The 17,533-nt window shown below is 49.5% G+C and overlaps 1 protein-coding gene across 1 annotated transcript in view; it reads left to right on the top strand.

Annotated features, from left to right (window-relative positions):
* Positions 1 to 17,533, top strand: part of SHC3 (SHC adaptor protein 3) — a 94,277-nt gene that overhangs the window by 65,039 nt on the left and 11,705 nt on the right. The window contains exons 8-11 of the mRNA XM_059142066.1: positions 6,343 to 6,493; positions 7,382 to 7,469; positions 8,053 to 8,208; positions 11,375 to 11,670. Of these exons, the coding sequence (XP_058998049.1) occupies positions 6,343 to 6,493; positions 7,382 to 7,469; positions 8,053 to 8,208; positions 11,375 to 11,670 (691 nt within the window). The remainder of the gene's footprint in view (positions 1 to 6,342; positions 6,494 to 7,381; positions 7,470 to 8,052; positions 8,209 to 11,374; positions 11,671 to 17,533) is intronic.

Genomic DNA, 17,533 nt, shown 5'->3' with positions numbered 1-17,533 from the left:
AAGTAGATGCGCGCTTATCTGTGGCGAAGGCTTCGACTCCAAACACAAGTACGGGCAGACCATTTCTAAAGCAGACAGGAACCAGGGGACCCGACTGACACCCACGTGACCTCATCTGACAAGCTACTGGTCACATCCACTGAACAGGTCTGAGAGCACAGGAGAGGTGGGGACACTACTTTTGTTCTAGCTGGGGACAGCCGGCATTGTGTCCCATCCAGGGATCTGACTCTAGGGGGCACTGGCTTGTTTTTCTCCTGATCTGCCAAGATCCCAGCGATCAGCAGCACAGAGGCTTCTGTTGGTGGGGAGTGCTCCTTGGGTTTTCATCTCACTCCCTCAAGCCAAGTCTCTCCATCTTGGTTAATAAGAGCGAGAGGTATGAGAATTTGGTGCATCGAGCTCCTTCGCCCACACGGCTTGGAGCGGAGACATGGACAGATGGGCGTGGAGGGAGTGAGGCAGTGTTAGGGCCCACCAGGCTGCCCCGAATATCTCAGTAACATGTTCGCAGCACACGATTCGCCTTTCTTCTCTTGCGGCTGGTGAGTGGATGGCTTTTTTTGTGAATTATTTCTTGCTCATTGTATTCATTATTGGGGGAGAGACTCTCATTTGGATTCAGCACCCATTTCCAGCTGGAAATCAAAAATAGTTCTTTCAAATGAATGGGGATTTTTTTTTGGTGTGGTCTGATTTTCCTTGGGAGATTTTTTTTTTCCCCTGTGATGTTTCTTATGGAAATCCAAGGTCATTTTCAACACAAAACCAGAGAAGAGCATGACAAACAATTCAAATGTAGCTAATGCTCCCTGTTCTGCTTTTAAAAATTAATATATAATTCATCTGTGATAAAACACAAATAAAACTCTTGGGTAGAACTCTTGGAAAGCATCTGATTTGGTGGCACTTCACATGTTCAGAGACGAGCGCATGTCCGTCACGTCCGGCCCAGGACCAGTCGCCTCCATTTCCTCCTCTTTCTCCCCCTTCTCCCCGGGCAACCGCTCATCTTTCTGTCTTCGTGGATTTGCCAGTTTGGGGCATTTTGTATAAATGGAATCATACAGAGTTCCGTGAGTGGCTTCCTTCCCTTGGGAGGATGTTTTCCAGATCCGTCCACGTTGTAGAATTGACGAGCACAGCCCTTGTTGGGGCTAAATAACCCTTCCCCGACCCCCTCTACCTCCTCTGGGACGGCCATTCTTCATTTTGTCCCCATTGTCCAGGCTCACCCCTTCGCTCGGGTGAGTGATGCTGCTGTGACGCTGTGCACAGTCCCCGTGTGGACAGCGTGCTCAGCGCTCCAGGTGAACACCAGGGGCTGCCGTTGCTGGATCACGTGGTAACTTTATGCTAACCTCTTTGAGAAACTGCCAACTTTTCCCCAAAGCGACTGTAGCTTTTTATACCTCGACCAGCCAAGTGTGAGGGCTCCAATTTCTCTACGTCATTTTGATTACAGCTATCCTACCTTCCCCTGACTGTGATTTTCTTTTATTTTTTTTCTTTTAAAGATTTTATTTATTTATTTGACAGACAGAGATGACAAGTAGGCAGAGAGGCAGGCGGGGTGGGGTGGAGGGGGGAGCAGGCCCCCTGCTGAGCAGAGAGCCCAATGCGGGGCTTGATCCCAGGACCCCAGGATCATGACCTGAGCCGAAGGCAGAGGCTCAACCCACTGAGCCACCCAGGCGCCCCTGGCTGTGATTTTCATTAGCATTTCCCTGATGACCAATGATTAAGTCATTTTCATGTGCTTATTGCCTATTTCTGTATCTTCTTTGGAAAAATTCCTGCTCAGATCTGTAGCCCATTTATTGATGTAGGAGTTCTTCATATATTCTGGATACTAGTCCCTTTCCAGATATATGATCAACAAGTATTTTCTCCCATTTCCTGTGTTGTCTTTTGTTTTCTTGAGTGTCCTTTAAAGTACAAGTTTTTTAATTTTGATGAACTCCAGTTTGCTTATTTTCTTTCTTCGGTTGCTTTTGTTTTTGGGGTCATGGGTAAGAAACCATTGCCTAGTCCACAACAGCCAAAATATGAAAAGAGCCCCGATGTCCATTGACAGATGACAGATAAAGAAGATACACATACACACACGCACACAGAGGAATATTACTCAGCCATCTAAAAGAATAAAATCTAGTCATTTGCAGTGATATGGATGGAACTAGAGAGGATTATGCTAAATGAAATATGTCAGAGAAAGACAAATGCTGTATGATTTTACTCATATGTGAAATTTAAGAACAAAACAGATGAACATAGGGGAAGCGAAGGAGAAATAAAATAAGATAAAAACAGAGAGGAAGACAAACCATAAGAGACTCTGAACTCTAGGAAATAAAGTGAAGGTCTGGAGGGGAGGTGGGGGATGGTATGACTTGGTGATGGGCATTAAGGCGGGCATGTGATGGAAAGAGCATTGGGTATTGTATCACTGAACTCTGTGATGGGCATTAAGGCGGGCATGTGATGGAAAGAGCATTGCGTATTGTATCACTGAACTCTTCCTTTGAAACTAATAATACACTAGATGTTAAACAAATTTAATTAAGTAAGAAATTTAAAAAAATAAATGGTGAGGTTAATTGGCACAAAAGAAGAAACAATTGCCTTATGCAAGGTTACAAAAATTTTTACCCATGTTTTCTTCTGTGTTTTACTTCAGTGCCTTTTAATTTCTTCTTATTATATAATTTCCTTGGCTGGAATCTCCAGTATAAGGGTGACTAGAAGTAGGGAGAGGGGACATTCTTATCCTGTCCTGCCCTTAGGAAGAAAACACCACACCCAGTCTGTCACCATTAACCACTGGTTAGCTATGGACTTCTCACATGGCCTTTATTGTGAAAATGTCCCTTTATTCAAAGTTTATTGAGTATCTTTGTCATGCAAAGATGTTGGATTTTGTCAAGTGCTTTTTCTGTGTCTATTGAGATAAGTATTTGGTATTTGTTTTTATCCTATTGATATGATATATTACAACAGTTGACTTTGAAATGTTGAACCAATCTTGCATCACTGGGATAAATCACACTTAGTTATGGTGTATAGTTCTTTCTATATTTTATTGGGTTTAGTTTTTATTTTGTTAAGGAATTTTTTCCATCAATTTTCATAACAGTTATTGGTCTACAGCTTTCTTTTCTTGTAATAACTTTGTCTGGTTTTGGTCTCAGGATAATACTGGCCTCATAGATTGAGTTTGGAGATATTCCTTCCTTTTGTATTTTTCAGAAGAGTTATAAAGAATTGCTGTTAACTCTTTTTTGCATGTTTGATAGAATTCACGAGGAAGCCATGATGCAGAGCTTTTCTTGGAGTATGAGGTTTTTTTAAATTGTCACTAATTCAGTCTCTTTCCAGGTCTATTTAGATTTTCTATTTCTTCCCTAGTAAGTTTTGGTAGTTTGAGTCTTGGTAGGAATTTTTCTATTTCGTCTAGGTCATCTAATTGGTGTAGTTACCTGTAGTTCTTGCATCTTGTGTTTTAAGTTTGCCTGTGTTTAACTTTGCTGATGTTGTCTGTTTGCTCGTATAGATATGTGTTTCTGTTTAGTGCTGGATTTCAGCCTGAAGTACCTCCTTTAGCATCTCTTATAGGAAAGATCTGCTGTAATGAATTTTCTTTGGTTTTTATCTGGGAATGTCTTAATTTTTGCTTCATTTTCAAAAGGTAATTTTACTGGATATAGATTTCTTGGTACACAGTATTTCTTTCTGTACTTTGACTATGCCTTCCCATTGTCTTCTGGCCTCAGTTATTTCTGAAGAGAAATTAGTTGTAATATTAGTGGGAATCTCTTGCATGTGATGAGTGGCCTCTCTCTTGCTGCTTTCAAGTTTCTCTCTTTTTGGCTTTAAACAGCTTGATTATGATGTGTTAAGGTATGGAGCTTTTAAAGTTTATCCTTTCTGGGGTATTTTTTCTGTTTTTAGCTCCTTGGATGTGTAAATCAATTATTTTAATTAAATTTGACAAGTTTCTGGCCCTGAAGTCTTCATGTGTCTCCTTCCAGCCCCTTTCAATCCCTTCTCTTTGGGGAATCTCTCATGTGTATGTTGGTTTGCTTCATGAGGTCCATAAGTCTCTGAGGCTCTGTTCATTTTCTTTAGTTCTTTTTTCTTTCTGTTTCTGTGATTTGATAGTCTTAAGTGACCTATCTTTAAGTTCTGTCATTTTTTCTTCAGTCTGTTCACACCTGTTTTGAGCTCCTCTATGAATTTTTTTAAAATAAAGACTTTATTTATTTATTTATTTGACACACAGAGATCACAAGTAGGCAGAGAGGCAGGCAGAGAGAGAGGAAGAAGCAGGCTCCCCGCTGAGCAGAGAGCCCCATGCGGGGCTCGATTCCAGGACCCTAGGATCATGACCTGAGCCAAAGGCAGAGGCTTTAACCCACTGAGCCATCCAGGTGCCCCTGAATTTTTTATTCCAGTTATTAAATTATAGCCTTTCTATTTGGTTATTTTACAAAATTACTTCTACCTCTATTTTGATATTCCCTATTTGGTGAAACAACAGTCTCATGTTTATTTTTTGTTGATGATTTCTTTTATTCCATATTAAAAGTAGCCAATTTAAAATCTTTGTCTCGGGACGCCTGGGTGGCTCAGTTGGTTAAGCAGCTGCCTTCGGCTCAGGTCATGATCCCGGCATCCTGGGATCGAGTCCCACATCGGGCTCCTTGCTCTGCGGGGAGCCTGCTTCTCCCTCTGACTCTGCCTTCCACTCTGTCTGCCTGTGCTCGCTCTCACTCTCTCTCTCTCTTACAAATAAATAAATAAAATCTTAAAATCTTTGTCTCATTAGTCCCCAATTTTAGTCTCCTCAGGAAAAGTTTCTGTTGATAGTCTTTTTTCTTGCACATCAGCCATGCTTTCTTATTTCTTTGCATATTTCCTAATTTTTCACTGAAACTGGACATTTTAAGTAATACAGTAGCAAATTTTGAGAAGCTCACCTCCTCAGGATTTCTTGTTGTTGCTATTTGTCGTGGCTGTTTGTTTTAATGACCTTTCCAAGATAACACTGTAAAAATCTGTATTCTTTGTCACATATGACACTGACAACTCTGTTTGGTTTCCTTATTAGTTAGCTAATGGTTAGAGATGTCCTTCAATGCTTGGGACCATTAAGTCTCCCCATATTTGCTGAGGACCGTTTGTGTATCGGGGCACTCCTCAACATTCAGCCAAGCTGTTGGCAACTCTCCTTCACCCTCTACTTCCTGCTTATGCAGGCTTCAACCAGAGGTGAGAACTAAGACCTTTTCACATTTTCCCTAAGCAGGCACACAACCCAGATCTCGAATACAGTATTACACAAACATGTGGTCTTCTTTACTTCCAGAAACACACTGAAGCTTATCAAAGTCCCTATGGACATCCTGTTGCCCATATTTTCCTTCTAAGCTTTTCCATAGCCCTCTCTTTGTTACCTACTGGTTTGTTATAATACCAAATGTTCTCCACTGCTTCAGGAAGCCACGATGTTGGACACTAGCCTCCAGTTGTTTTTTACAAAGCCACTGGGGAAGAGACTTTTTCCCCTGGACAAGTTATGAATCAGGTCAAATAAAGACAGCCTTGGAATGGGGTCTTTTAGGGAATGACCAGACAGGTCAGATTCTCTGGAATGGGGGCTTTGAAAGAGACTCAGTGATGTTTGGTCCCCTCCTATGATGGCCAGGCTGCTGGTCATCACTCTGATTGTGGGCTGTTGGTTTTCAAGCCTACCGTGGAGACAGGAATAGGGCAAGTTAAAATTCTTGTGGCATTTTGTTGTTATAGCTGTTTGCTTAAACACACACACACACACACACACACACACACACAGAGGTTTGCTGCAAACTTCTGATTAATTTTCAGGGTTCTGAAAAAGTTGACCCTGAAAAAAAATTTTTTTGCTAGTTTCCTATTTATTTTATGGAAGAGAGAATTTTCAGAGATTTTTCACTCTGTCATTTTTTCTTGTGTCACTAAAATCTCCACTTTTTAGTTGATTTTGCTTTGACTTACTGAAATGAGTGTTCTTGAGGATCTGGTTATCTCTAGCTATAAATCTTTTCTTTCCTAATTAAATGTCCTTTTGAGAAAGGTGTTCTTCCCTGTTTCAAATACGGCTGAAATTTTTCAGAAGATTGAACTGCAAATAAGGCGGAAGTATCCGGCCAAACCATTCATCTGCTTTTCAGGGTTGAGATCTAGATAGTGAGGAGACAGTCACTAACTCTCTTGTCTGGGGTAGCAGGTCCTCCCATTAGATCTCATTTTGAAGACAAGCTCAACTTTTGGCTAAAGCTCTGGAAAATCCTCTTCTAACAGAATGCAGAGTCTGGATGAGCCGTGGACTGAAGAGGAGGGGGATGGCTTGGACCACCCATACTACAACAACATCCCGAGCAAGACACCTCCTCCAGGGGGCTTCGCGGATGTGCGGCTGCAGGCCAGACCCCATGCCCCCGACACAGCCCAGGTAAGTCCTGGACCCCGACCTGGGTCGTGGCCGCCTGAGCTTTACTTCCTTTTTTCTTCCTCCACTTACCTGGCAGGCTGCGTTTCGTCCGGTCTTTGACAGGATGACTCACCTGTTTCACCTGTTGTCTCCCCTGGGGTGACGCCAAGTAGACAAGAAGGGGAGGCTCTTGTTGTAACATCTTACGGTGTTAATCAGTATCTTGGAACTATACGATGATTCTGGAGATAGGAGTCTGGGGTCTCCTCCCTCTTGGGACAGGTCCCATTATGGGAGCTCAGTGAAGAAAGAGGTCAAGACTTTTAAAAGGCCTGGGGGGCTTTGTGTTCCCTGAAAAGAGAGTGGATGTGGGCCCTTAAAATAGTGAGAATTTCAAAAGCCTTCTCTTTTATTCATTTCTTTGACTTGTCCTCCAACTCAGTATGCCAGTAAGGCCATTGCTTTTTTAGAGCTATAGTATCTCTATTTCATTATAGAGAAATTTTTGATGTCACCTACTTTATGCAAATAACAATGATGCTAAAAAAGTGACAAAATAACAGTGACGTCAAGTGTCAATAGCTGTGACACGGAGACGGGCGGGGTGGGTTTGGCCAGGTGTGCGTGGCTGTGGGCGGCGAGATCCGACGCAGAGAAACGCGCCAAGCGAAGTTTACTTTTCAAGTGACGGCGCTGCGCTAGGAGGGCTCATCTTCGGCCACGCGGAGGGAGGGATGGCGGCGGAGAATGAAAACAGGATGCCCGCATGTAGGCATGCAGGGGAAAGTGGGAGGAATTGGGAAAGCGCCCTACTCTCTGCTGGGGTCCCTTGTACTGCACCGTGGCGTTTACAGGTGGGGAAGGGGGAGACCATGCCTTTTCTCTTTGTGTATTTACATGTGTCTGTAGTTTGCAGGAAAAGAGCAAACTTACTACCAGGGGAGACACTTAGGAGACCCGTTCGGCGAGGACTGGCAGCAAACACCTGTCAGGCAAGGTGAGAGGCACCGGGAGGCGGGCTGGGCTCGGCACACTCTTGGCCCGGCGAGGAGGTCCCCTGGAGGCACAGCCTGTGGGTGGGGGTCCTCGGCCACACGCCCGCCCTGGGCCTCCTGCGCTGCTAGAATGGAGTCAACGTACAAAGCTCTCACTCACACTTAAAGGCAAAACAGGGCCATTGAAATGAGGCTGTTTCTTCGGCTCTGTTCCTTGGTCTGCGGCCTCTGTAAAGGGGATATGGGGACCCGGGAGCCTCGGCCCCGCTGGGTCCGCTCCACTCCCCTACCCAGGTCAGGGCCAGGGTCTCGGTCAGGCCCTAGTGGTCATGTGTCCACCCTCACAGGCCACCCCGTCGCATTTTGACAAGAAGGCTGGGAAACTGTCCTGGTCAGAGCACCGCAGCAGTGAACAGGGTCCAAAGAGGGGCACTGAGCCAATGGGGACCCACGGGAGGAATTATCTAGCAGCCTGCAGGGTCGCCCTCGTCCAGGGGGAGCGGTGCGGGGGGCGGCTTCCAGGCAGACTCACCAATGACCACCCTCTCCGTCGTAAGAAAGAGACGGCTCGTCTCGTTGTTGCAGGGTCCCTGGACATCTACGGCATGCCGGAGGGGAAAGCGCACGCGGCCCCTGGAGAAGCCCCCACGTACGTGAACGCCCAGCACCTCCCGCCTCAGGCCACGCCGGCGTCGGGCAGCAGCGCAGAGAGCAGCCCGCGGAAGGACCTCTTCGACATGAGTGGGTTGCCATTCATCCGGGTGTCCTGTCTTCTGAGGTCGCTTTCTGCGACGCCTTCTTTTTGAAACCTGTGCCATTAACATTCTTTCTGCTCGCAGCGTTCTGATGAGCAGCGATGGCTGTCTGCACTTTTCTGGGTTGTGAGTGGGCTTTTCGAGGCTTTGACCTTAGCTGACCTCTGCTTGGGGCTGACAACCCGGAGTTCCGGGGGCAGAGCACTGCCCCTCTTTTTGGAACGGACGCTCCTCTTGAAGAGCCGCCCGTGTGTCAAGGCAAATGATACACACACGAAAAGCACTCGTTTTTTCACTTAAATGTTGGTCAGCTGTAAGGGGACAAGTTCTGTATCAGTGGCTGAGGATGCCAGGGTGGCACGCACGCCCCTGCTTCACAGAGCCCCCGGTCGGTTGACCAAGCCCAACACGAACGCGAGGAAGTGATCCGCCATCTGGCGCGTGCACACTGGATCGCTTTCCCGTGCGCACACTCACTTGCTCTCCCGTACACACACTCGCTTGCTCTCTCGTATTCCTCTCCGTTGAGCATCTCGTGTGGGTCACGTACCGTTCTGCTTACTGGGGTCTGCGAGGGAGCCAAACAGAGGGTCCCGTGGAGCGGGAGTAACCACGCTGTGTTCGCAGGTGACAACCAGTGCCCTGGTGAACCCCCACACAGGACGGGGAGTGTGACAGGAAGCTCCTCAGCAGGGCGGGGACACATGCTGTGGACCCTCAGCATCATGAGGGCAGAGACGCGTAAATGAGCCAGGAACTCAGTAACGAAAGTGGGAATTGTGGCTAAGGAACTTCGAAGGAGCTTCCGAGTTCTCAAAGAGCTTTACAAGCTCATGCTGCTTTGTCAGCTCCCTGAGACTTTTACGGGCCAGAGGAATTGCTTGAGAATTTAACAAGTGTCTACCACAGGCTAGGCACCCGTTACTTTATTTAATTTCTGCAACAGTCCTGCATGCAGCTACCGTTACTATGGCTCCGTGGCTGGTCAGGGCAGCCTTGCCGGTGCGGCGTGCACTCTATGGGGGCTGTGTGGGGCGGAGGATGTGCGTGCGTGCTGCCACAGTCTGGCGGCCTCCTGCCAGCAAAAGTCTATTTCTTCTCAGCCACTTTGGTTTCCCAGACAGTGGATTCCCATTCTGCTTGCAAAAATCACCACCGACAGAGGAATTGGAGACTCTTGGGGCTTGGAGGCACCTTAACGATCATCTAATCAAATCCCATCTCTTAAAACATGTGGGAACAGCCTCAGAAGTATGAAGCCACTTTCCCAAGACGCAGGGCAAAGTGGAGGCTCTCTGAGCCTCTGTTCCAGCTATAATGATGCCTCCCAAAGGCAGTTTAGTATGAGTATTTATGGTCAATTTTTACTGTTTATTTTAGTCAATTAACCAGTGACTTCTGGCTCCAGAGTCTGAGAAGAGATAGAAAAGACAAGGGTTTGAGATGGAAAAATCAGAACCAGAACCATGCTTTGTCGTCAGTCCATTTCTACACCTGCTCCCCAACCAGAGAAGGGGAGACAAGAAGAAGAAAGGGCCCTGGCGAGGCTGGTTGCTATTGAAAAGTCTGGGAAAAGAATTAAGTCAGCACTCACTCTATGTTGTTTCTCTTAAACCACAAGAGCTAAATCATGGTGGTGGTGGTGATGGAGCTGCTCCTGGTGTTGACGGTAGTGGTGGGATGACGATGGTGATGATAATCATGGTGATGGTGGTGATGGTGGTGATGGTGATGGTGAGAGTGAGAGTGGTGATGAGGGTGATGATGACAGTGATGATGGTGGTGATGGTGATGATGTTGATGCTGATGGTGATGGTGATGGTGGTGATGATGTTGATGCTGATGGTGATGCTGATGGTGATGGTGGTGATGATGGCGATAGTGATGATGGTGATGTTGATGCTGATGGTGGTCATGATGGTGGAGATGGTAATGGTGATGTTGACGATGGTGGCAAGTGATGGTGGTGATGACGGTCATGATAATGGTGACGGTGATGGTGAGGGTGATGATGGTGACAATGGTGATGGTCTTCATAGTGATGGTGGTGTTGGTGATGGTGTAGAAATGCTATAATACAGCCTTCAGCTACTCCAGATAATCAGGAAAAATAGGATAAAAACAAAAAAATCTAATTTTGGCACCGGTTTTAACCTGATTTTATTCCCAGATTTGTGAACAATGTAACAAGTATCGAAATGCCCTGATGGGGGTTTCATTTATTCACCTGACTCCTGCCCGTTCTCTACTAACAATTGGTCTCCTCCTAGAGCATTTGTTGAACACCTGTGGGTATGGACTATATCCCAGGGATGATGTTGGACTCTGGGGATGCAGCTATGCCCGTTCTTGTGCTGCGTGTCGGCATGGTCCTGTGTTGTCGTCATCACGCCTTACACTGCCACTGTGTGGCACCATGGGCATTTTTGAGAGCTTTTGTACATATTACCTCCTTTGAAAATGGAGAGTCGAGGTTTCATCAGATGTCCTTGGGGACTTTTCATGCTGCTGTTGTCTGTTGCCTGCGGTGGGCAGTGTGTCCTGAAGGGCGTGCGGTCATGCTCCATCTCTGACACTCACACAGACACAAATGAAGGCCACGGGGAGGTGGTGCTCCTAGCCTGGGCCAAGTCACACAAGGGCACCTGGAAAATGTCCATTTTCTTCTCTTTTAAAAATTTGCCAGATGTAAGAATTTTGAAACAAACATCTGATAGCTGGGTATAGGTTTTGCACTAAATCTAACCTTGCAGATTATCTTCCTTTTCATGTATTTCTGTTAGCATTGGAAGGTTTTCATTCAGCAGGAAGCAGATTTGTTAAAAGGCTAGCCGATGTTCCAGAAGCAGTAGGTGGTCTGTATAATGCGTGGCCTGGTGCAGCATGCAAAAGTGAAGTCGTTCTAACTGGTGAGACAGAGGGTGCGTTTGAATCCCTGGTACAAGGCGCAGCACCCGGCTGTCTCGGGAAACCCAACTAGTCAGAAAAAGGTGCTGAAGTTTGGGCTGTGGTTTCTATTACCGGTCAGTCATTTTTTTTTTGTCGGTTTGTTTCTTATGGAAGTTGTCTTGGCATTTCCATCAATCACTTTGTGCATTTTAATATTTGCTCTTCTTGGGGGTTCACTTGTTTCTGGTGATTGTTGTTGACAGAACCTTTTGAAGATGCTCTCAGGAACCAGTCCTTGGGGCCTGTGCTGAGCAAAGCGGCCTCCGTGGAGTGCATCAGCCCCGTCACCCCCAGAGCCCCAGACGCCAAGATGCTGGAGGAGCTGGAAGGGGAGCCTTGGTACCGAGGGGAGACGAGCCGGAAGGAGGCCGAAGGGCTGCTGAAGAACGATGGGGACTTCCTGGTCCGGAAGAGCGCCACCAACCCGGGCTCCTTCGTCCTCACAGGAATGCACAATGGCCAGGCCAAGCACCTGCTGCTCGTGGACCCGGAAGGCACGGTGAGCACGGGGCGGGACACGACCTGCCTCCTTAGAGTGGACTCCCCTTCTCTGTGCTGGGTGACTCACTTTCCCTCTCCCCCTGCACCTGGACAGCCCTTTCCGGGAACGTAGTGCAAACCCACCTTCTTTGGGCATGGGGATTTCCCCCACAGACGTACCTCAGGGAACATACATACTGTGTGTGCGTCTTAGAAACCTGGAACCATGACACCGCCCCCAGGGACATGAGATCCCATGTCCTCTTGCTCACTTTTCCCTCGGCACGAGATCTGTCTGGGGTGCTTCCCACACGCGGAATCGTCGCTTGGCTGGTCTCCCGGGCGTCCCCCACTCTGTGGCCGCAGGTCACTTGTGGAAATCTCTCAAGAAGGGCTAAAGGCACCAGGAATCCTCTTGTGTGTTTCCCCCGCGGGTCTTCTGGGGCGCGTCCCAGGGCTGGGGTTTTTGCTCACAGGATATGGGGACAGTTAGTGGCACCGGAGGCTCACTTTTCCTTCCAGAATGGCTGGACTACCGGGGCGGCAGCTGAGCACCGAGGTTCCCTCCTCCTCCTCCGTGTCGTCCTCCCTGTGTGGCGAATCTGAGTGGTGAGACGAGGAGGAAAGCACGTCTCGGTGCTGGCTGTGTGGTCCTCTGACTGCATGTCCCCGGGTCCCTCCTGGAAACATCACGTTCCCGCCTCCCCCACGCTTCTCTTCTGACCGTCTCCCTGGACTCTCCCACTGGTTCTCAGCCACGCAGTTGCCACGTGAGCTCTCCCGTGTTCTCACGCATCTGATCATTTTGTCTGTGATGTTCTCCACCAAATAGAAGTTTCCCTTGCGCGGAGGCTCACGGTATTGAGTTTTAGAGGATTTTCTCGCCTTTGGTCACAGACATACTCTGCTCTTCTATATTTTCTTCATTTGGCTTTGAAAGCTTTGTTTTTCACGTTTATGTTTTAATTCTCACTGGAGGTACTTGGAAGATGACCTAAGATGAGGACCCCACACTGTTTAGATCTGCAGGCAGTGAGCCAACATGGGTCCCGCGGACGGTCCTTGTGCTCCACACCCCATGCCCGGCGTGTCGGGTTGCGTCCTGAGTGCGCACCTGCTCCGTCCTGCTGACCTCCTGTCCCGGTACCGGTGCCCTGCCGCTCGGTCACTGTGGCTTTGAAACAGTCTTATCACCTGGTTTCCCGGCTTCCTCGTGAGACTCCTTTCTGTGCTCTCTAGCGTAGGTGTTCTCAGGCCTTTTCCCTCTTTGTTCGGGTTTTAGAGCCCGTTTATGCAGGCACTGAGAACGCGGGATTCTGGTAGGACCGGCGTTGATTTTGCCGATGAGTTTTGGGGACCGCCGACCGCGTGCAGCCTTCGGTCATCACGTCCATGAACATGGCCTGAAGTCTACTTATTTAGCGTTAAGATGCCTGTTGTTAGAATTTAAAAATTCTCTCCAGGAGGTTCTTGTGCTCCTTTGTTTGGTTACTTCCTAGACTGTCTGGTTTTAATCTTGTTGAACGCGGTGTTACTTTGGTTACATTTTCTCAACAGTGACTGCTGCCAGGAGAGGAATATGGTGTGATCTCGTGCCCAGAAATCTTGCCGATGGCAGCGGTTTTTCTGGGACACTGGTTATGCAGTGGCAGGCACCAACAGCTGCGTCTCCTGCCTCCCCGCTCCCGACCCCACGGGATGGTCCCGCCCCACCGCGCTGACCGGGCGCCCATGGACGGTGACCGGGAGAGGGCGCCCTTGTCTTGTTCCCGGACTGAAAGGGGCTGTTGGAGGCTTTGTTCCCGTGAGGATGATGTAAGCTTTTGGTAGCTCCTCTTCACCTGCCCAAAGCTTGGCACTCCCTGGTCCATTCACTCCACAAAGTGCACAACCGCATAGCTACTGAGGCCAGGCACTGGCTTGGCACCTGGGCTACGGCCGAGAACCAGGTGCAAAACACAATTCCTGCTTGTGTGTAAGTCATACGTATTAATCTCTTACTTTTGTCATACTGGATTTTATTGAATGCTTCTTCAGCATCGCCTGATATAATGGAATAATAGTGTGGTCTTTTCTTGAGTCCGTGAATGTGGGGATCTGCTCAGGCAGGTTTTTCTGAAGCTACGCCCTGGCATGAGCTCTGCTTGGTCCTGACGTGGTCTTCACGGCGTTGCTGGGTTGGGGCATCTAACACTAACTTTCGGACATTTCCAGTTGCACTTGCGAGGTGAGGTCGGTCTCCATGGTCTTTGCTGCCTTTTGTTTGTGCTGCTAATCTGGTTGGGGTGTGACCATTATAGGGCTCTGTTCACCTCTTACAACAAGCAAGGCTCACTCCGGATCAGAGAACCCTCCCTCCCCGTCTCACGTCACACAGAACCCCTGGGCGGGCCCCTACTTCCGCACCATGATTTATTTTGACCCTGAAGCCCTTGTCACAAACAGGCACTCATTTATTTGTTAACGTGCTTATTAATTGGTTTTCCCCACTGGACCATCATCTCTGTGAAGGGAGCAGCCTTAATCCTCGTGGTACCGTGCTGGGCGCCTCGTGCGTGTTTGACATGCCCGTGGCAGGTGAGGCACAGAGGGACGCGGGGCTTTCTCGAGAGCTGAGAGCCCCAGAGGCCACATGGTGCTAAGGGGCCTGTGCTACTGACGGGAGTGTGTGTTTAGAACCTGTGCAGAGCGATTTCCCTGTGCAAGGGCTGCTATGGCATCTGTGTTCTCGGAAAGAAAATACCCCAGCAAGTCTGTGAAAATATAAAGAGTGTAGCTGAAAATTTTAGGTATTTTTTGAAGATGAGAGGTTCACAATTTATCTAAATTATATCGTCTCAGGGAGCGAAGACAGTTAATGTTTTATTTACTCGGTCCTTGTCTGTGGACAAGAGGACAACGAGGAAAGACAGGTATGACCACTCCTCTACACGCGCACAGGGGAGGGAAGGTTAGGGAGCGGCCGGGCTGGGGCCATGAGCTCACAGCTGGTGTGTAAGCACGCCACGGACCCAGGCCGTGCTGTCCACGTGGCTCCAATTTTGGAGGAAAAATGTCTAGTGCCGCTGAGGAAATCTGCAGGTCACACCGCCTGAGAACCGTCCCTTTGGGAGGCTTTTTGCTGGGTGGGCTCATCTAGTTTAATCGATCCGGTGGAGGAGGGCTTCAGCTGAGAAGGACCTCATCCCAAATGTAATGTGGCTTCCTCGCCGTCAGGACGCCAAAATAGATGTGGAGCACATTCTCTTCAATATTTATTCATCTGATTTTCATGGGAATCGGTTGGTCCCTGACTATAAAGGGGGAAACTTGGCAGAACAGATTCCTCCGAGAAAGAAGGATACGAAACGGTTCTGAGTCTAAATTTATTGCAGAGTACGCCAACCTGCGCGCCTTCCCGCTGCACACTGATCGCACAAGACGGGGGCTCCTGGGGTCGCGGGAGTCTCGGGGGACCAGGAGGGCAGGGGCGGAACTCCTGAGCCCCCGGGGCAGGGTGGGGCCCAGGCTCTGCAGGAGCAGCTCGGGAGAGGGAGTCTGGGGCGCGGGCATCGCTTGGCAACACCCTCCCCATCCTTCAGTAGGCCCTCCTGAGTTTAAGATATTCCCCAAGGCCCCTGTCCCTGTGGCCAGAAGGGCCAGCAGACTGGGGCGGTCACCTGCTTGCATTTGGACGGGTGGCCGGCGCCTCCTGCCCCCGTGGCTGGTGTGCCGTGGGCTTCCCAAACGTGGCCTCAGGGAGTGGCACATTTGAAAGTACAGGCCAGCTTGGCGTTCGGGAAATCACAGAAGGACAGCAACCGTCCAGCGCCCCACACGTATTAGGATTTTATTTTATTCTGAGAGTAATTAAGAAAACAAGTCCCCCCGCCATCTCTCCACTTTAAAGAGCCTTGTTATTTTAAAGTGCTCTTTGTCTCGGGAGACTAGACGGTGCTCAATCAACCAATGACATGGGAACACTTGCTGGTCTGAGCGGCAGTCCCCACTCACCCGGCGGGGGGCTCTCTTGCCCCTCAGCTCTCCACCCCGACACGCCGCCACCACCTGCCTGCGGACCCCCTTCACCCCCCGACCCCCAGCTGTCCCAGGAAGGGGTGTTCTCCAGCGTTTACTTGGAGGCTGGGCGAAGGGGGCGCTGGGCCGGCTTCTCCCCAGCAGACCCACTCCTTCCCCTGTAATTACTAAATATTTGGGGGCAGGCTCCATGAACCTACCTAAATGCTTTCTTCCCAACCAAACCTTCATGCTGCTAATGAATTTGTCTTCATCCGTGTGGATTCGCGGCTCCCTGTGTGGTTTAGCGGGTTAGCACCGACCGCCCTGTTTGCTTCCTGCTGCTTCGAGCAGGTTTCGGTGTCCGTCTGACGTGGCCTCATTCTTTTGCCCGTTCTTCCCTCAGTACACACGGGTATCACGGCACCGCCCTCCCCCGCTGCGGTCCCGCGCTCAGCCACTTCTCCGAAGGAACCCCAGCCCGGCTCTTTTTCACGAGGAGACCAGGAGCCGCACATGGGTGTGGGGTTCTGCAGTCCATGGGGGACAGGCTGGTGCACACAGGCGTGCACACACACGTGCATATCTGGGTCCATGTCTGTGTCTCTGTGCATTAGAAATCCTATATTCACAATAATTCTTCCAATTCCACTCTGATTATCACAGAACTCATCCTACTTTTTTCTTTTTCTACGTTTATAACCCTTTCTCCAGCAATGAGAAGTGTGGCCACAGCCTTCGTATTTTCAACTCTCTGGTTAACTCCGCTGTTTGACAAGCCCCAGTCCCCCGACCACAGCCGCTGCCACTTCCCTTGCGGACGCTGCTCTCACCCAGCCACTCCCCATGGGCTCCCTGTTCCCCCCCCCCCCCCAGCGTGCCCCGCTGGGTGCCGCTGCCTCTGACCCCGCCCCCGGCCCCACCAAACCTGTCCCGCGGCACACTCCTGACTCGGCCTGGACTCTGCTCTCCTGTGGGGGGCCACGGGGGCTGCCCCCACCCGAAACACAGACACGCGTCTTTCTGGGCATTTGGACCGATTGTTCATTCGGGAAGAAGAGGCAGCGGAGAGCAACAGGAGCGATGGCGTATCCCGACGTCCTGCTGTCCCCGTGTCCCACACAAGCAACACAACATCATTGTTGCAGCCCACAAAAGTGAGGATGGTTACTCCACAGGTTCAGATTTCCCTGATTATCTGAAAGACGTTCTTCGTACGGCACCTTTGTTGGAATCAGGATTCAAACGTGGTGCACGTGGTGCCTCGTATTCCATTTTCCTTCTGTTTCCCCTGACACCAGGGATTTGTTCGAGCGACTAGATACGGACTTGTCTACAGAATACCCCACATCGTGATGCGGGCTGCTGTGCCCCCTGCGGTCTCATTTCCCGGCTTCTCTGACGCCCGGATTTTCTATAAACTGATAGACACAGAGGCGTTAAAACAGCCTCGGTGGGCTCTACTTCACATGCACGCCCATGTATGTGAACCTTCATGCTGCTAATGAATTTGTCTTCATCCGTGTGGATTCGCGGCTCCCTGTGTGGTTTAGTGGGTTAGCACCGACCGCCCTGTTTGCTTCCTGCTGCTTCGAGCAGGTTTCGGTGTCCGTCTGACGTGGCCTCAAGTGCACGATTCAGTGCTCGTCAGTCTATTCACAGCGGCGTGCAGCCGTCACCGCAGCCTGGAGCACGTCCTTCACCCACAAGAGGAGCGCCACGGCATTTGGCCTCTCCTCCCCAGCCTCCCAGCCCCTGCCCCTTAACCTCCCCGGGGTCTCCCTTATGGACGTCCCTCTGGATAGAATCATATAAATATGTAGACTTTGCGACTAACCTCTTGTCCTGAGCGTAGTGTTTTCCAGGTTCGTCCAGGAGGTAGCCCG

The sequence above is a fragment of the Mustela lutreola genome, chromosome 12 (assembly GCF_030435805.1).
Source record: "Mustela lutreola isolate mMusLut2 chromosome 12, mMusLut2.pri, whole genome shotgun sequence".
NCBI classification, from domain to species: Eukaryota; Metazoa; Chordata; class Mammalia; order Carnivora; family Mustelidae; genus Mustela; species Mustela lutreola.
The sequence above is the reverse complement of the archived record's forward strand: the minus strand, read 5'-3'. Positions and strand labels throughout refer to the sequence as shown.